General features: G+C 37.5%; 1 protein-coding gene across 2 annotated transcripts in view; it reads right to left on the bottom strand.

The window, feature by feature from the left end:
- RNF180 (ring finger protein 180) overlaps nt 1-21326 on the bottom strand; it is an 82973-nt gene that overhangs the window by 39038 nt on the left and 22609 nt on the right. For both annotated transcript variants that reach the window (XM_084882168.1, XM_084882167.1), the window contains exons 3-4: nt 16924-17019; nt 14315-15274 (exon numbers count right to left, since the gene is read on the bottom strand). In XM_084882168.1, the coding sequence (XP_084738294.1) occupies nt 14315-15274; nt 16924-17019 (1056 nt within the window). The remainder of the gene's footprint in view (nt 1-14314; nt 15275-16923; nt 17020-21326) is intronic.

Below are 21326 nucleotides of genomic sequence, written 5' to 3'. Positions count from 1 at the left end.
GGTAGAGGAAGAGAGAGATAGAAACATCAATAATGAGAGAGAATCTTTGATTAGCTGCCTCCTGAACACCCCCTCCTGGGGATCAAGCCCACAACCTAGACAATGTGCCCTTGACCAGAATCAAATCCAGGATCTCTCAGTCCGCAGGCTGACTCTCTATCCACTGAGCCAACCCGGAGAGGGCTCAAATGACTTTTTTTAAATTTTATTTTAAATATATTTTATTGATATTTTACAGAGAGGAAGGGAGAGAGATAGAGACCAGAAACGTCGATGAGAGAGAAACATCGACCAGCCGCCTCCTGCACACCCCCTACCGGGGATGTGCCCACAACCAATGTACATGCCTGGGACCTTTGAGTCAGCAGACTGACGCTCTACCGCTGAGCCAAACCGTAGAGCCAAACCGGTTTCGGCTCAAATGACTTTTAACATTTGTAAACTGACTTGTTCTGAGCAGCAGCATAGAATGCAGGCGCCAAGATAAAGAAGCATAGTCATGCCCTAGGGGTTTGGCTCAGTAGATAGAGCATTGGCCCTGAGTCTTGAAGGGTCATGGGTTTGATTCTAGTCAAGGGCACTTACCTGGGCTGCAGGCTCTATCCCCAGCCCTAATCTGGGCCTGTGTGGAAGTCCACCAATCAATATTTCCCTCTCTCTGCCTTTCACTCTCTCTAAATAAATCAATGGAAAAAATAGCCTTGGCTGAGAATTAAAAAAATTTTAAAAAGCACAATCACAATTTATCCATAACCTTCAAAGTAATGTCCCTCAAACTGCAGGTTTTAGCTCACTATTGAGTCAAGAAACAAAGTTAGATCTATTTAGTCAAGAAATCAATCTTTCAGGTCAAAAGAGTTCAAAGAACTCTGAAAAAAGAAATTCTAACAATAATCATGTAGCCTCCTGGCATAAAAACAAAACACAAAAAACTATTTCTTTTTATTTTAGCCATTCTTATACATGCAAAATGTGAGAATACCTTCAAGCTTTAAGGTCAGAGCAATACTGATTCATCACTATATTAAAAAAAATCAATTAAATCAATAGAATTGATGAAGAAAATAAGACATTTTGGGGGGGCTAGCAATCTGAATCTGTGCCAGTAACCTAGTATACATTCTTGATAGTTTATAATTAAGTCACTGCCCCTTTCTCCACAATCTGGTCTAGCAAGAGCTGTTTTCCTAATTACTCCCAATTTACAGAGGGGCCATAAGCCAAGAATGTAACAGTTTAGCTACAGGGGAGGTCACTGGCACCACCCAGACCAGGCAGTTAGATACAATCTAACTTCCCCCTTCTTATAAGCCCACCACAAAAGCCTGGTAGTTAGGAAACAGGCAGAAAACAAAGACACCAAAGGGATAAAGGGAAAGGCTTCCCCCATATTGGCTTACTCAGGATTTGGAGAACCAATCCCGAGTCACTGTATTAGTATGTGAAACATCTAAAAGTAAATGGGGTTATCCTGGACCTCCAAGTACACCTGTGTATTTTTCGGTCTCCTGGTAAATTCTGTAACAGAATCAATCAAATTAATCTACCCTTACATGTAGTCCAATTGTAACAGGGGCTGTGACCTCTTCCCCTCCCATTGCCACTTGGCCAGGATCCCTACTGTGCTCCTCAGGCGTGTTAGATGCTGCCTTGTTCACCCCAGTCTTCTTGGGAAAGGGAGTCCCAGGGCAGGAAGCTGAGTCCCTCCTCTGGGTCTTGGTTTCTTCCCTGACCCTAACCTGAATGACCTCTGTGTCACCAGGCTCTTTCCCCCACCTCTTACTACCACCTTAGTAACTATTTTCTCCTTTTCTTTCTGGACATGTTTCATACTTACTACAAGCCAGCATGGCCTACTGCACGCCTTCAACCCAGTCTCACCTGTTGAGAAGAGCCTGTCTAGATAGCCTAACACTCATGTGGATTCCTTCAACATGAAAGAATCATACAGTGGTATAATCCCCAGGTCTGCCAACCTACTCATTGGGTGCACCTATCTTCAGGCATGTTCTAACCCTATTAAATTCCACAAATGTAAAGAATAAAGGTAAGTATTAATTTAGGCCCCCAAGGAACTACCAAAAGATTGCAACTATTTCAAATACTATAATTAATTTAGCTGTAGTATAAAGCTCGACTTTAAAACCCATGATCTTGATTTTCTTTGCACATGGGAAATGTTTCTAATTGTTATTTGCATAAAAAAGTATTTTTACATAGACATGCATACACACACACATATATATTTATATGCATTTGATTTCACAAAAATTAACTGGCCCTTAATAGTACTTCTAAGATTTTATTTCTGAACAATTAATTTTATGCAAATTTCCTCTTTCTCAGATTCCTAATTTTATAGATAGCTGAATTTTTTTTTTAAATCCTTATCCAAGCATATGTTATATTGATTTCAGAAAGAGAGGAAGGGAGAGAGAAACATCAATAGGTTGCCTACCATACATATCCTGAAAGTATCGAACCTGCAATTTAGGTATGTACCCTGACGGGGAATCAAACCCCAAACTTTTTGGTGTACTGGATGACGCTCCAACCAACTGAGCCACCCGGCCAGGGCTATATGGCTGAATATGTTTATTTTAATGAGTTGAAGCATTCACTGATCCTCAGTTAAACAACAACAAAATTGCATCATTCAGTTATTCAAATTTTACCTTTCAAATAAAAAAATCACCTTAGTTTTACAACTTTTTAGATACTTTTCAGAAAGAAAAGACACATTTCTGAGAAAACTATAAAATATGAAAACAAGCCTAATGTAGGCACATATCCTAATAAATGCTAAAAATATAAAACAAGTTTTACTTAAAAGTAAGATTTGAAAAGGTACCCGTTCTTAACATGCTTTGCTTCTTTAACAGCAAAAATGAACATATGTGATGAGAAATGAATGAAGTAAATCATTAATTACACAATACATAAAAAAAAAAAACCCAAAGTAAATATTTTACAAAATTAGAACATGAGAAACATGCGAGCAGACAGGAACTCTTACATATACCAGTATATGCTAATTTGTACATAAAGAAATGCAAATGCAGGAAAGTAACCTTAAAAAGAAAAACTTACATCACCATCTCTAATATCAGCAACTCAAAGGAAGACACTCAGGAGCAGTCAGCAGAGGAGAGACATCCTGTTAAATGAGGTGGCCTGGCACCAGCCCAGCAGAATCACATTGCTGAGTGCCAGTCTGTGTGTGTGTTAGGGTGAGGGGAGTGGTGGTTGGATTCAAAAAAGAAATGGATAATAAATCTATAGACAAAATAATCTTTTATAGACTATTATTTAGAAATTGTCTTCATGTCAGTAACAATCCCTTCAATATGTCATAGTTGAGATATTATTCAATTACAACATATTGTTAAAGTATACATTTCATTTTTGTGATTATTTTAAAATATTAACAAAAGTTTCCTTGCCAATTATGCTACCACTTACTTGCTAAATGACTTACATCAAAATAATTTACCTCTCTAAGCCTCAGTCTCCTTGTCTATAAAATAAGTAAACCTACATGAAAGGTTGTACAAATTAGAAATAATATGTCGAAAGTACCTAGCAGTCTTCTTTTTAATCACACAGCTAATAAACAGCAGTTTCAGAATTTAGGGTTTTGAAAGTAATAAAAGCCAAATTATTATCATTACTTCAAATCCCATTCTCCTAGGACTGGCTTTGAAAGACAGAACTTTATTTTTGGAATTTCCTTATAATAAAACTAAGAGTAAATATTCCATTTGAGAAGGCCCTCCCTCTCGCTTCAACATGCATGCACTCAACTATACTTGTTCTCAGTTGTTATGTTATTTTTTATGATTTGAGCACTTAAGATCCATGAGTGATCTTCAACAAACTATTCCAGTTCAGTCATGAAAGAAAAGGAGGAGGAAATTAGAAATCACTTTATATCACATTCAACTGCTCACCTGATAGCTGGACTTGTGAAGTATTAGGATGAAAGACACACAGGCCCTGCCCTGTAGAGGCCCACAGGCTAGCCAGGGCATGCACACCGATCTTACGATGCGTTCAATGTTACAAGCAGCTGGTTTATGGTGGGTTGCAGAGCTGATTTTTGTGGATGACCTGCTGCTCTCCCATACTGGCTACATTATTGGAATAAAGCTCATATATGATTTAAGCTTGCCTCTGCTTAACTGGCTGAAGTAGTGACAGGCAGTCTGGACCGCTTGGTTGTCAGGCTACAGTTTGAGGGAGATGACTTACTGGCTTACATCATTTCACTCTCCTCTGCCAGCACCCCACTCCACCCCATAGCACAAGATTTTATCCTGAATTTAGGGGATATGCCTATTTCCAGAAAATTGTATATGCCACTTAAAAGGGAAAACCAGAACAGAAGGCGTATCCATAGCTCCTTCAGAGTCATTTATCACAGGCAGCGATCCCTCTAACAAACAGAATAAATACCCCTTTCACTGGCAGCCCAGTAAAAGCACAGCAGAGTCTTAGCTGATCACAGCAAGAGAAAGCCTTACTACGATTTGTAAGCTTTTTCTCACCAAGCACAACTCACTCTTTTTAATCTCTCAAGAGACTAAAAATATGCTATTCCATATCCTACACAGTACATGAAATTCATTTAGTGTTTCATTTTAGAAAGAAATGATTTTGACTGTTTTCTACAAGAGAAAATTTGGTGCCCTCTGGTGTTGGAAAACAAGAAGATCCATGTCACTTTTACAAACTAGCACTCCACAGAGTTTCTTAAGACATATTTTGTCCTGGCTAGTGTGGCTCAGTTGGTTTGAATGTTGTCCTGTACACTTAAAGTTCATGGGTTAGATTCCCAGTCAGAGTACATACTGAGTTTGTGGGTTCAAATCATGAGCCCCAATTGACTGATGCTCCCCCCCCCCCACCTTATTATTTTCCTCCCCCTCTCCTCCTCCCCTCTCTCTTCTCCCCCTTCTCCAAATATCAATGAACATGTCCTCTGGTGAGGATTTTTAAAGTGTAGAATTTTGGAGCAAACAGCACATTCCAGAGCAGATTAGGTAAGTATTTTTTTACTGGAAAGTTTTGCTCATGGATTATTAAATATTAAATTTTATTTTGATGAAGTATTATAAAAGCATTGTTAAAAAATGGAGCCTTTTAGGTAAAAGAATACCTGCTATACCATCTGTTGAAGCCTGCCACTTCACAACCAGGAGAACAAAGATGAATGATCTAAGATTTTGTAGCAAAATTATGAATAAAACGGGAATGACATTATTAGGGTAGTATGATTTATAATTGACTCTTCGATGCATTATAAGATATTGGAGATACATGAAATGAAATAAAACAGAAGGTAACAGCTGTGATAATACTACCCATCTGAAGAACTAAAATATAACCAATAGAGCTGGAGCCACCAACATAGTACCCCAGATCATATTCTCCCTCCCAATCTTGGATAACCACTCAATTGATCTGTAAAGGTATTTCTCAGTTTTCCATACTTTTTCTAACACTTTATATTGCTTCTAAAACTGAACATTAACTATAAAATATTACTTTATAAAAGAAAGCTCAAGTGACAGCAATTACAATTGGTCATGCAGAGCGAGGGCAAGGATTCCAACTACACCTCCCCAGTTTGGGGGCACATGGAAGCTGCTATTGTGAGGTTCCCAGGTGTGAGAAGAGTAGACAAGAATAACATCTCAGCATCAGAGAAGTTTTAAGGACTGAACAGGACACAGAGGCACTACCAGCAAGGGACTGTAATTTTTAAACCCTGTCAATGCTGAAGTGGGGCAATGAGCGAAACAGCAGGTGGGCACTGAGGTCCATGAAGCCAAATAGGAAGGTTTAGAACACATATGTCAAACACAAGGCCCGTGGGTCAAATCCAGCCCGCCAGGCCTTGCAATGTGGCCCGCACCGCGCTGTCATCACTGCACTCCGCTGTCAGTTTATGACATTGTCAGTTTATGACTGTTCAGTAAACCATTCGGCCCGCGATTTAGGCTGGATTTTAGATTTTGGCCCCTTCTCTGATTGAGTTCGACACCCCTAGTTTAGAATGTAAATCAGGCACAGTCCTTCCAGGGCACACAAGGCTAAGAGAAGTGAAGGCACAGCCTAGTTCTAACTGTCAGACCTAGCTAGCTCTACGCCCAGTCCTAGGTGATAAGCTCCAGCTCTCTGTGTCACTCTGGGACTGGTTTCCTGATGTCACTCTGGGACTGGCTTACTTCCCCAAACAAGCTGGCCTTACACAAAGCCTGGGAAAGGAGAGCAATGCATCTTGGCAGGTCTCCTACTTCCCAGCTGCCCTTTCCCCAGGGCCTTCGTGCTCCTCTCCAGCTGCCCAAACCCTGTCGTCATCAGAGCTTTCCCATGCTCCAGCAACCTCACAGCTCATGAAAATCAGGTAACACAAGTAAAACACCCTTTACCCAGCATTTAGAAAAGCTCAATAAATGATAACAGCTGCTATCATCACTCACCAACACCCCCGCCCCTTGCTTGTAGTTAAACTTTCATTTTCTTAATACCAGGCTAAGACAGGCTATATGAATACATGTACTTGGACATGGACATTTATAATGTCTTTACTACAAGCAAAGATCTATATTAGGTTGTTGGAAAATATAAAGTCAAAATATCTTGTCTTCCTTTTCCACCTGCTTCCTAGTTACAGCCACCAGGTTAAATCTCTTTGCTCTTGTTAACAAATCATTTGTCAAGAATTTTATCAACTCAGTTTTAAAGCACTAATTCCTTTTTGTTGATCATCTTCTTTCCAATAATTCTCAACCCTGACTACACAATGAAATCACTTAAAAGGGTATATTTATTTAATGTACAAATATGCACATAGTGCTGTGCCATCTAGACCAGCCAAAGCATAATCTGACAGAGTTCAAGCATGGCACTTTTAAGAGTCTCAAAGGATTTCAACTTGCAGCCAGGCAGGGTTAAGAAGCACTGTTAGCCTCTACCCTTAAATCTTTTACCAGACCTGAAACACTTGAATACATCATTTATTTGTTCAATTCACCGACTAGGCAACTATTTACTTAGCTCCTACTGCAAGCCCAGCCTGGAGCTACTCGGAACTCAACAGCAGCTCACATATCCAATACTATATCCAAAAGATAGAAAGAACTTTTACAACACAAAACGAAGGGCACAACACAACTAAAAAATTACCGAAGGATTTAAACAGATGCACCACTAAAAAATATATACAAATGAAAAATAAGCACATAAAAGTTTTCAACAGCATTAGAGAAATGCAATTTGATATTACTAAAGTAGCTGTTGAATGACAAAACAAAATATATTGAGAATACCAGGTGTTTGCAAGGATGCCAGCACATGGAACTCTCGTATATTGCTGCTTTGAATGCAAAATGAAATAGCCATTCTGGAAAACAATTTGACAGTTTCTTATAAAGTTAAATACACACTTACCATATGATTCAGCAATCCCACTCCTGAGTATTTACCCTAAAGCATTGGTTGGCAAACTCAGAACCAAATATCAACAGTACAACGATTGAAATTTCTTTTGAGAGCCAAATTTTTTAAACTTAAACTTCTGCTAATGCCACTTTTTCAAAACAGACTCGCCCAGGCCACAGTATTTTGTGGAAGAGCCACATTCAAGGGGCCAAAGAGCCGCATGTGGCTCACGAGGGGCAGTTTGCTGACCACAGCCCTAGAGAAATGAAAACAGGTTTCCATTCTTTCATAATTGCCAAAACCTGGAACAGCCCACCTATCCTTGAACAGCTGAATGGGTAAGATGTGGTAATTCACACAATGGAATAATACTGGGCAATAAAAACAGCTATGGATATATGCAACAACTTGTATGAATCTCACAGGCATTTGTGCTGAGTAAAACAAGCCAGTATCAAAACATTATATACTACGTGACTCTAATTTTATAACACTATATTATTATTTTACAACATTAACAAAAAGGCAAAACCAAAGTAATGGAGAATAGAACAGTGATTTTCAGGAATTAGAGGTGGGACAAGGGTACGATTATGAAGATATAATCAAGGCACAATTGTAAAGGCATAATGGAGATGTGTGGGGTAATGGAACTGTCTGTATCCCCCTCCTGGTGGTTGTTATATGAATCTACACATGTGTTTAAATCATAGAACTGCATTCTAAGAATAAATCAATTTTATTGCATGATGATAATTTAAAAAACACAACCAAAAAGACTATGCTGAGTTAAAAAAGGCTTGTTGGCTGAATGTAGCTAAGCACTGTCTTTCTCCAAAGTAGATGCTTAATTAACATTTGCTGAACAAAACCAATGAAAACTGGTCTGCTTCAATATCAATCTCATTTATATTCCTAAGCTTCAAAAATTTAACAACTTTTTGTGGTGTCATTAACATTTTCTATAATTGTACTTGCTACAAAAGTATATCTAGTTTGCACAAAAATAAATAATTTAAAATGTCAAATAAAAGTCAGAAATCTAGATTTTCCAACCAATTATTTGAACTTTAAAATAGTTATTAATAACAAAAACTTTTTTAAAAAAAAAAAAACCTTGTATGCTTATCTTCCACATTAAAAAAAGGACAGGATCTGGGAAAAGAAGAAATAAAGTTATCCATATTTGCAGATGACATGATATTGTACATAAAAAAACCAAAAGACTCCTTTAAAAAACTAATTGGCTTAATAAATGAATTTGGCAATGAAGCAGGATACAAAATTAATGCCAAGAAATCCATGGCATTTCTATACACCAACAGAGAAATTACAGAAACAGAGACTAAATAAGCAATTCCATTTACCATCGCACCAAAAAAATTAAGATACCTAGGAATAAATTTAACTAAGGAAGTAAAGGACCTATTTGCGGAAAACTACACGACACTGAAAAAAGAGATAGAGGAAGACGTAAAGAGATGGAAGAACATACCATGTTCATGGATTGGTAGAATCAACATCATCAAAATGTCCATACTTCCTAAAGCAATCTATAGGTTCAATGCACTCCCCATTAAAATACCAATGCATATTTCACTGACCTAGAAAGAACTCTCCAAAAGTTCATTTGGAACAATAAAAGATCCTGAATAGCCACAGCAATCCTGAGAAAGAAGAGTAAAGTAGGAGGGATCTCAATACCAGACTTCAAGCTGTATTACAAAGCCACTGTTCTCAAAACAGCCTGGTACTGGCACAAGAACAGACATATAGATCAATGGAATCGAATCGAGAACCCAGATATCAACCCAAATCACTATGCTCAATTAATATTTGACAAAGGAGGCACGAATATACAATGAAGTCAAGACAGTCTCTTCAATAAATGGTGTTGGGAAAATTGGACAAATACATGCAAAAGAATGAAACTAGATCACCAACTTACACCATTTACAAAAATAAACTCAAAATGAAACATAAGGCGGGAAACCATAAAAATACTAGAAGCATCCACAGGCAGCAAAATCTCAGACATATGCCAAAAGAACTTCTTCACTGATACTGCCCCTAGGGCAAAGGAAGCTAAAGAGAAAATAAACAAATGGGACTACATCAAAATAAAAAGCTTTTGCACAGCAAAAGAAACCATCAACAAAACAACAAGAAAGCCCACTGTGTGGGAGAACATATTTGCAAATATTACCACTGATAAAGGTTTAATCTCCAATATCTACAGACAGCTTATACAACTAAATAAAAGGAAGATGAATGATCCAATTAAAAAATGGGCAATGGACCTAAATAGAATATTTTCAAAAGAAGATAGAAGGAAGGCCAAAAGGCACATGAAAACATGCTCAAAGTCACTAATTATCCGAGAGATGCAAATCAAAACAACAATGCGGTACCATCTCACACCTGTCAGAATGGCCAACATCAACAAATCAACAAACAAGTGTTGGCAAGCTTGCGGAGAAAAAGGAACCCTCGTGCACTGCTGGTGGGAATGCAGACTGGTGCAACCACTGTGGAGAACAGTGTGGAGTTTCCTCAAAAAACTGAAAATGGAACTCCCATTTGACCCAGTAATCCCACTCCTAGGAATATATCCCAAGAAACTAGAAACACGAATCAGAAAGGATATATGCACCCCTATGTTCATAGCAGCACAATCTACAATAGCCAGAATTTGGAAACAGCCTAGATGTCCGTCAGCAGATGATTGGATCAAAAAACTATGGTACACCTACACAATGGAATACTATGCTGCCATAAAAAAGAAGGAATTCTCATCATTTGCAGCAACCTGGATGGAATTGGAGAACATCATGCTGAGTGAAATAAGCCAGTCAATGAAAGAGAAACACCACATGACCTCACTCATTTATGGATAACAAAGAACATTATAAACTGATGAACCAAAAGATAGATATAGAGACAATAAAGCAACAAGCAGACTGTCAAATTACAGCAGGGAGGGTAGAGAAATCTGAGGGAGATAATAGATCGACCAAAGGACTCGTATACATGCATATAAGTACAACCAATGGACACAAAACTCTGGGGAGGGAGAGTATGTTTTTTTTTGGGGGGGGGGGAATGTTAAAATATGTATGCAGATAATAATTTAATGAAAAAAGGTAAAAAAAAAAAAAAAAAAAAAAAAAAAAAGGACAGGATCTGTACTGAAATACACAAAAGCATGGTATACCAAACAGTTAATTAATGCTTACAGAATTAATGAATCTTTATTAAATATGAGATGAGCTGAATAGCTAAGCTATTAATTCATCTCAAATAATAACTTTCTAGAATGTAACATATTGTTTGAATTAGCAGAACTATTAGATTTTATCTTTATTTTTTCTTTTATTTAACATTTATTTTTTATTGATTTTTTACAGAGAGGAAAGGAGAGCGATAGAAACATCTATCAGCTGCTTCCTGCACACATCAATCAGCTGCCTCCTGCACACTGGCCAGTAGCTGTGTGCAACCAAAGAAACCTATTAGGATACCAGCATATCACTGACCTGTCACAGGTCTAAGACTCATTTATTCGCTAAGCAGATGTGTTAAATCACATGTGTGTGAATGAATGAATGAAAGTAAACATCAGAGGGGGAAAAACCATTAACTGTAGTCTTGCTTTGCTCTAAACTCTATATAAAGTGTTCCTAGCTGGAAAATGATTAGTAAGATAGCTGAGGTTTTCAGAAGTACCCAACTCAAGAATTACACACATTTTAAAATTTGCAAATATGTAACCTGTATATACTTACAATACAGCACAAGTATAATTTTAATATTTCTTTTACATGTCTATTTGTTAGAGAGTTATTTTAGAGCCTTCCACACTTTAAAAAATATGTGTTTGTTTTTTATTTTAGAGAGAGAGGAAGGGAGAAGGATAGAGAGATAGAAACACCAATGAGAAACATTGATTGGCTGACTCCTACACACCCACTACTGGGGATCAAGCCTGCCTGCAATCACAGGCACATGCCCTGACTGGGAATGAAACCTGTGACTTCCTGGTTCATGGGTCCATGGTCAACCACTGAGCTACAACCACTGGTCTCACATTGCTTTTAAGGTGTTCTTCCTGGATATTCACTTAACATATGACTATCTCCAATGTATATAGGTTTTAGTCAAATTTTCAATAATTTTTTTTAATTTTACAGCTTCAATAGATCAAACTATAAAGCATTTTATAATGGTGCTAAATATAGTCATTGATACATTCTATAATATATGATTTTATGTCACATTAGATCATCACTTGCAAATAAACCAAACTGGAATATTCTTGTCAGTTAACCAGTCAAAAATATAATAAACTATTGCCTATTATTATTTATTTTTTAAAAATATATTTTATTGATTTTTTTACAGAGAGGAAGGGGGAGGGATAGAGAGCTAGAAACGTCCATGAGAGAGAAACATCGACCAGCTGCCTCTTGCACACCCCCTACCGGGGATGTGCCCGCAACCAATGTACATGCCCTTGACCGGAATCGAACCTGGGACCTTTCAGTCCGCAGACCGACGCTCTACCACTGAGCCAAACCGGCTTCGGCGTATTGCCTATTATTGTAATTATACTATTTAATTGGAAAATGAAAAATACATAACCTAATTAAAGCACTTAAAGCAGTAACTGTATTTTGTTCAGTCTATAACTAGATCATAAGCAATAATGAGTTTGCTTAACTGTTTTTAAAAGAATGAACTATTATGTAAAGTTGCAGCTTTCCACATTTTAGCTTTGATGACACTGTTAACACAATGCAGATGGATCATAAGAATTCTTGCTTCATGTTATACAAACTATTAAATTTACAAAGTACCATACTTTAAAAAGATATTAGCTTGTAATATGTAATAAGCGACTTCAAAATGCAATGGGTATTTAATTTTAAAGCATGCCTTTAACATTTATGTAAAACGTTTTTTGTACTCGTTCAATAGAAACGTATCTGTCCACTGGGTAAAGCTATCAATAAAACTAATGGTCTGTAATGTGTTAATATTCAACATACCAATGAATAAGGACTACTATCCTATATAATAAAAGCCTAATATGTAAATTGACTGAATGGCCGAATCATCGGTGGAATGACTGGTCGCTATGGCATGCACTGACCACCAAGGGCAGACACTCAACACAGAAGTTTCCCCCAGCCTGCAGACCCCAGGCCAGCCAAGGCAGGTGCCAAAGGGGGTACCCCCAAAGGCCCCACCGGTTGCTCCAAAGAGAGGCCCTGATCACTGGCCAGGCCTAGGGAACCTACATGTGTACAAATTTTGTGCATTGGGCCCCTAGTCCTATATAATAAAGAGGTAATATGCAAACTAACCCTCATACCATAACACCATCACAAGAAAGCTGTGTGCACAGTAAGGGTGGGGCCAGTGGCCGTCTGCATAGCTTCCATCAGGGTTCCTGAGGCTCTGCAGGGGTCCCGGCAGCCATTCCACCCAGCTTCTACTGGAGTTTCCACGGCCCAGTCCCGGCATCCACTTCATGTGCCTTCTGCCAGGGTTTTTGCGATCCCATGTGTGCATGCGGCCCAGAGGTGGGGCATTGGGGCGGCACTCCAAAACTCAGGGCCGTTCCAGGGCACTCCAGCAATGCAGGGTGGGACTGTGGGACTTGGGGTGGTCCCATGGTGTGGGGAGATGTGGGGAAGGGTCCTGGGTCTTTTGTGATTTCACACTACAGGTCACTAGTTTATATATATAAAAGCCTAACTGACTGTTATGACCAGACAACCTGCCAGTAGCTGTGACACGCACTGACCACTAGGGAGCAGATACTCAATGTAGGAGCTGCCCCCTGGTGGTCAGTGTGCTCCCACAGCCAACCTCCCATGGTCCCTCTCTCCCCACCCCACCCCCACTGGCAGGCCCCAATCACTGGCCGGGCCAAGGGACCCCAACCATGCACAAATTCATCTATTATGAACAAGAAAATAATAAATGCAATTTGCAAAAATAAAGTTTATGTAGAAATATACTAGTCCTCAAACATCCAAATTTTCATCCATTGACTTTGCTTTTCTGGGCACCTAACATTTATTGCTTAGTCTTTTCACACTCCCCACCCTTGAACATACCATTCTGGGTACAGAAGTTGAAACCAAAGAAAAGCATGCTCTCACACAGAACTACAGTAATGTAACTTATCCTTTAGATCAGGGGTGGGGGGACCTTTTTTTCTGCCAAGGGCCATTTGAACATTTATAACATCTTTTACAGGCTCACAAAATTCTCAACTTAAAAATTAGCCTGCTATATTTGGTCAAACATTTAATCAACTCACCCTTAATGCCTTGACAGGGCCAGACCTAATGATTTTGCGGACCTTCCCCACCCTGCTTTAGATTATGTTCACAGCATCACAGTTAACCATACTTGGATCATGTGGGCACTTAAATAAGGTCCTCGAAAATACCCATTAAAGCTAAATGTGATGAAAGAGAATGAATGTCACTAGATTAGGTTTTCTTAGAGCAACTATTTTGTTTCAACTTAACTTGAAATAAAATCTTAACTTGAATAAATTTAAAATGTATTTGACAATTTAGTCTCAATATCATGAACATTACTGTTCCTTTAAAATATTAACAGTACTGGGGGAAAATCCACGAAAGAATATTTTGTAAACATGTGTGAACATAGAGATAAACATGTCAGCTATAAGACAGCTGCATAATTATTAAGTTTACCCAGAAATATCATTTCAAAAATGATCAAAAACCAATTCTTTTATATAAGGTATTCAAAATTAGCTCCTCCCCAAGCATCAACATTTATAATGTAGAACCTAACTTTTAGTAAATTCTTTTTAAAAAATTACCTGCTTCTGCAACCATCTTTCATGCCTTCGTTGCTTCCTCCTCAGATTCTTCAACTTGCTCCTCTCTCTCTTGCTGAGCCTCTGATGAATGGCGCCCAGGGAAAAGCTGCTGGAGCGCAGGATGTCCAGGGGCGAGAGGTGCTCCTCCGGGTCCGAGGCCTCCAGTGTGCGCCTGCCGGCGGTGGGCAGGTCCATCAGGAACGCCAGGCCGCCAGGACTAGCGTAGTCAGGGCGCACGGCAGAAGCTCCAGGACCGCTCTGGAATTCTCCTCCTCTTTGTGTCTGGGTCTCACGGGGAGCCGCTGAAAACCTCTGCAGCAGCACATTGGAATCAAAACTTGATGATAGGTGGAAGGAACAGCTATTTTTACTAGATTCTAAAGGCAGGTCCAAAAGGTCCTCAGGCTGGGCTTCATTTAGTCTGGGGCAGGCGACAGTCTTACTATGCATTTCATAGAATGTGGGTAATAAAGTCAGCTTCTCGCTGGTGCTCAGATCCCAGCTCTGTGATTTTCTGTGGGAAGCTCTTCTGGTGCATCTGCCAGTCACAAGCTGCGGGACAAAAAGCTGGTATTTTGAATCGGATGCTTTGAAGAGCAGTTTCTCCTTCTTCATCTGAACACATGTCGACCGCACCTCCAGGCACAGCGCTTCTGTTAACCTCCCGGGGCCATTATTCTTTTGGGCCATGTTTGAAAGCCTGCGATTTCTGTTTCTGAAGGCGCCGCCCGTCAGCAGAGCTTCGCTGTCACCACCTGACCGAGCTGTAGGATGTGACAAGTGTTTCGGTGATGGTCTCATTAGTGGGCCTGCCTGTGCTGGCTGGCAATCGGTCCGGCTCTTGGAGAGGTGTACCGCTGCGCGCTGGCCACAGGAACATTTTGGAGTGCTGACAAAATTAAAGCCCCCTAAACGGGCCCCGCAAAAAGGGCAATTCAGTTTTCCCACTGTCCACTGGGCCTACAGGTAATGAAGGGAGATAAAGACAATGTGTTCATTGTAAAGTACTAAAAAAAGAATGTGTGTGTGTGTGTGTGTGTGTGTGTGTGTGTGGGTGGGTGTGTGCGCGCGTTTAAGCCAACCACATGAGAGTTTTCTATGCCACAGAAAAGGCTGGCTTTCTGTTTTCTGATTAGTAGACAGAACAGTCAGTGGAAACAAGCTTTCTAATAGAGATGAGCAGCTCCAAAGTTCTAGAATGATAACATACTGCACTTCATGTCCATTGAAACAACACTCCTAAGAATTTTAAATGAATCTCTTAAACAAGAGGTTGAATATGGATACAGTGTGAGCTAATGAAAAGAAAAATACACTACAGAACCAGGAAGCACATCAGTCTACAGAGCTTAATTTGCAAGTAAAATCTCACAGAAAAGTGTCTGTTTTGATACACTTCTTGCATACCAAGAACTGTGGGAGGGAATTTCCCCCAACTGTCAAAATGAAGCTCTTCCGGCCTTTTTACATGCAACCCAAAGATATTGGCTGCACACATCAGAGGGAGCACTTTCCATACTCAGATTCAAAATTAACAAAGGGCTGCCTTAAAATCATCTTTTCAACAGAGGCAGTGAAACATCTGCTGTGTCCTAATACAGTTTGTGAAGTTCAGGACGCGTACAAGCACCAAACTGGCATTTCCCCAGGAAATCGTTACAATGTGAGAATGGATGAAAGGAATAGCTAGCTATCAAATGTTACCATTAACAACAGCAACAAAAAAGTTAAAGTAGTCAGTGTTGAGAAAGACAATTGTATTTTTCTAAAACTCATATTATTTATATTTTTCTAGGATTTGTGTCTTGAATTGTGAGAAATAATGATACCATACTATTAACAAGGTGAGTTCTTGCTCTTTAATTTCATTAAAGATCTTTAAAAGTGTGGTATTTTGATTTTTACTGTGTTAATAAATCATTAATTACCCAGTTTATTTTATTATGCCTATATGAATACTATTTACAGGATATTTCATTCACTCAATAGACACAGTTCTATGTGCTGGGGATACAGTAAAAAAATATAAAGAGCCTTGACCTCATGGAGTCTACATTCTTCATGGAGAGCTGGGCAATTGACAAGAGTGCATATACATGCATTGTATACATTACATTTTAAATGTGTATAATAATTCATGTATTTATATTTGTAAGATGTACTTATGCATATTTAAAGTTTATAGTTTGTGTCTGTGTAACTTACAGATAGGTAGGTAGAGCAGAGATGGAAAAAAGGAGTGTGAATAGTGGTAACAGTGAGGACAGTGGATAGAGAGGTCAGGCGATGCCTCCTTGAGAAAGAACAGGTGAATATCTGTGGGAAGAGCTTTCAAGCCAGGGGAAGTAGCAAATGCAAAGTTTGAGAAGACAAGTGCTGAAGCACTCCAGTGATAATGAAGAAGTCATAAATATAATCAAGAGTTACACAGCTTCTGTATATTGTACTGTGTTCACCTCAAGCCAAGTCTCCTTTGAAAAGTAGTAACAATAAAAAAAGAATTGCATAGCCTTCCATGACTGTTGAAATAATGCATCTAAAAAATAGCTCTAAAATAAGGATACTGAGGGCAGTACACTCCTAATTTCACTCTGACTCGGGGAACTTACTTTTTGTAGTAGGCGGTTTATCCATTCTGGAAGGGCTTCTATATTCATGTGCCACACACGACAGGTATTTTGATTATCAGCTGAGTCATCACTATCCTATTATATCAAAATGCATGGTATTAGTTATTACCAGATCAAAATTCATTTCACAAATTTCATTTGAATAAAACACAAAAATGTAAGTTCAATTTTAGCTAGAAAGGAAATAAGACACTGCCCTCTTCTCTTCATTCCCATTTCCAAAAACAAACACACAAAGAAAAAAAAGAAAAAAAAAAAGGAAGAAAGAAAGAAAAGAAGAAGTATTTTCAGGGAATACTGCCTGTGGATAAAATAAAATAAAAATAAAAAGCCCTCCAGTTCACTGAGTTCATCTATTAAAGTGTCGGCCAAACCTACAAAAGTTAGTTTATCATAGATCCTCGTAAGATGATAACAGGGACATTTCAGGCAGAGGGATTTAATTCTTGGTTTCAAACTGGAAACGTAAGTTTTTTTTATTTATTTATTTATTATTATTTTTTAAAATATATTTTATTGATTTTTTACAGAGAGGAAGAGAGAGAATTAGAGAGCTAGAAACGTCGATGAGAGCAAAACATCGACCAGCTGCCTCTTGCACGCCCCCCACCGGGGATATGCCCACAACCAATGTACATGCCCTTGACCGGAATCGAACCTGGGACCTTTCAGTCTGCAGAGCCAAACCGGTTTCAGCAAACTGGCAACGTAAGTTTATATTCCAGTCTATTCTCCCTGTTAAGCCACAAAACCTATACAAGATATTTAAAAAAAAAATTTTTTTTTTAATTAATAGCTAAACTAGAAAATACAGATAGGGAGATTTCAATGAACCAGAAATTCAGAGGAACCTCTGAAAGATTAATGAGGGAAATACAGTATGTAGCATACTGTATCCAAGTACATAATAGATAAGAACCACACAAAGAATGGTCCATGCCCAAGAGGTGGAAACTAGAAGCAGGAAAGCTCTGGGAAGCTATTAGAAGTGAAGATGAAGTCTGTGTGTCTCCAGCCAATAGTATTTGGGGCAGATAGAAATAGCACAACATCGGGTGGCTGGAAAGGCCTGGAAAAAAAATGAAAAGCATCCACAGTAAGTGCAGAAGATGAGCTAGTGAGGAGCAATTTCTATTCTCACCGAAAATAGTATCATGACTTATAAAGAGTGTGATGTAGATTTGTTTGTACTAAGATATATCTCTAATACATATTGTTTGGTTTTCTTTGAAAAAGCAGGTGAAATAGAAATACATATATTCTGTATTATGATATTAAAAGCATAGACAGCCTAAAGACAGTATTATACTTTTTTATGGACATATATATGTAAATAAAAAAGTACCTAAAAGGAAACTAACTTTTCCATGAATGTTGTAATGAGTGAATATATTATACTTTGTAAAATTTAAATTTTACTTAAAAATTGATTCAAATAAAATATTGATTCTAGAAATGCTGGAGTAAGAAGTATTATACATGATTCAACATTAAACTTGATAGAAGTAGGCAAGCTGAAAAACACTGATAACATGAGACAAAGATAGAAACTTTATAGTGATAAAGGGGATAATTAATCATTTGCCAATATAATAGTATATGCACCCAACCTAGAGCACCAAATATATAAAGCAATTGTTAACCGACATAAAGAAAAAAAACTGACAAAAATGCAATTAAGTAGGGGGCCTGAATACCCTGTTGACAGCAATGGATGGCTCATCCAAACATAAAGCCAATAAGGAAATATCAGCCTTAAATGATTCATCAGAAAAAATGAACTTATTATTTTTAGAATTTTCCATCCCCATACCACAGAATATTCTTTTCAAGTGCACATGGAATATTCTCAAGGATGGATCATATTTTGGGATACAGAACTAGTCTCAATGAACTTGAAAAGACTAAAATCATATCAAGCATTTTTTCCAACTATAGAGGTAAGAAAGTGGAAATAAACTACAAGAAATCTGGAAAACTACAGATATGTGGAAATTAAACAACATGCAATTGAACAACTATTGGGTCAAAGAAATAAGAGATCTAAAGAATACATAGAGACAGATGAAAATACAATATAACCAAATTTGGGAGGCTGCGTGGGAAGCTAATATCAGTACAGGCCTACTTCAAAAAACAAGAAAAATTTTAAATAATCTAACATCCACTTTCAGGAACTAGAGAAAGATGAACAAATAAAGCCCCAAGGAAGTAAAATAATAAAAAATTTGAGCAGAAATAAATAAAATATAGAAAAGACAAAAGAAAAAAAATAATCAAGAGTTGGTTTTTTAAAAAAATAGATAACACTGGCAAAAATAATTCAATATAATTTAACATATTAACAAAATATGGAAGAAAAGCATGAAGAATATTTCAATACATATGGAAAAAATCACTTGATAAAATTCAATACTCGTTCATGATAAAAAAAAAAAAAACTCTCAGAAAACTAAGATAGCAAGGGCATCTACTATAAATTTTACAAATGCTACATGAACATTCCTACGAGAATAAATGTTGGAGTTGTAGTTCTAGGTAGGCGGGAGAGGTTTTACAATGTACTTACTCTTATTCTTACTAGGTTAACAAAAAGTTACTACTATGACCAGGCATTGCTTAAGGATTTTACTCCTTTACAAATAAGGAGAAACAAGAGAAATAAAGCAACTTTTATGTAACTTGTTCAAGGTCACAGATAAGCAGCAAAACGAGAATATCCATCCCGGCAGTCTGGCTTCGATACTCCTGACCTCAGTCACTAAGCTTCCTATGCCAAATAAATCATTAAATTTATTGTTCTGAGGGCAATAATAATTATATCTTTAGTCTAAGAACCTTTTAAGGCACAATGCTACTATTCTTCCTTAAGCTTACAAAACAAAACAAACAAACAAAAAACCAGGGGTATAATTTATTTTTAAATTAACCAAGAACATACACCAACTTATACAGAAGAAAAGTAGGTTTAGAAAACATTCCACAGTTGATTGATATGTGAACCCCAACCCAATCTCCTTCATTTGAGAACTATTAATATAAAATAAGCATATATTTTTCTCTAAATAGTTAAAAGTTAAAGCATACTTCTATGGCAACAACAACAACAAAAGACTAAAACCAGTTACAGCAATTGGTATAGATGAGAGGAGTATAAAAGGCTGGGTTAAGCATGGCTAGCATTCTGCTCCCTTTCCTGGAAGTGTACAGGGCAGAGACAACCAGGGTAAACACAGAAGCTTCCATTATAAGTGGACTGACAACTACTTCACTCGTGTTTATAAGCACAAAGCCTTAGAGAAATAATGTAGATGACATTCATGTTATATACTTCCAATATAATTTTACAGGTAAAATGGGACATAGCAACTATTAAGTTTGTAAATCTATAGTCACTTAATTTTTTAAAAATCACACAAATATGTGATAAAACAAGTTCTAATGAGTGTATGTGAAGATGATTTATTAAACTGGAAGCAACTTGATTTGAAGAACGCTTTATAGTAGGGGAATAACAAGTTACCTCCTGGGGGAAAAAATTAAGCTGAAAATTAGAAAACTGTATTATGAGGATTTTAGAAATTCTACTAGACAAATTTTTCACATCTGAAAATTATCACGGTGGATGAAGAGAGGAAGGAAAGAAAAAGTAACTAACAATTTCGCACAATGCTGTCAGAAAAATGTTGATAAAATATTTTGAAAATGAAATTTTTTGTTCGAACAGCAGGTGGGGCTAATGCACTGTTATTTCTATTTTTGTGTTAAGGGTGGAGACCTTTTAGTTTCTGTATAGGAGAACTTAATTTTAAAATTACAAATTTTATGTATTATCATTTAATAATATTTAAGATTTTAATTAAGCCGATGTTAAATGTAAAATACTGATACAAAGAATTTAATATAATGTTTTGAAAGATGTTAAATATGATATTTCTCATGTTAGCAATAACATTTCTTTACAAATTCATTAAAAGTGAGCCAAATATATTATTTAACTACTGCAGTTATAAACACTACAGAAAAAGATCAGGTAACACAAATGTCATTTAATTAATATTACTAATTAAATGTTTAAAGTAAAGTATTACAAATGTAAAGAAACCACATTCTGCTGGACTGCCTGGCTTTTCTATTTATACTTGGAGAAGGTACTTCAAGGTGAAAACTTTTTACTCAAAAGGGAATGAATGAAAGAAAAATGAAAGCCTCACTTAAGGGCAGTCTCCTCGCATCCATTTTTGCTACCTAATTCACTTATCACACAATAGCCAAAATTGTTTTTTAAAAGTTCAAAGATTATGTCATTCCTTTTCAGTGACTTCCCAGCTCTTCAAGATCAAAGTCCTTAATTTGGTGTACAAGACCATAAATGATCTAAT

This window comes from Pipistrellus hanaki (genome assembly GCF_964339955.1).
Source record: "Pipistrellus hanaki genome assembly, chromosome: 4".
NCBI lineage: Eukaryota > Metazoa > Chordata > Mammalia > Chiroptera > Vespertilionidae > Pipistrellus > Pipistrellus hanaki.
Note: the sequence above shows the minus strand (reverse complement) of the source record. Positions and strands in the feature narration are given on the sequence as shown.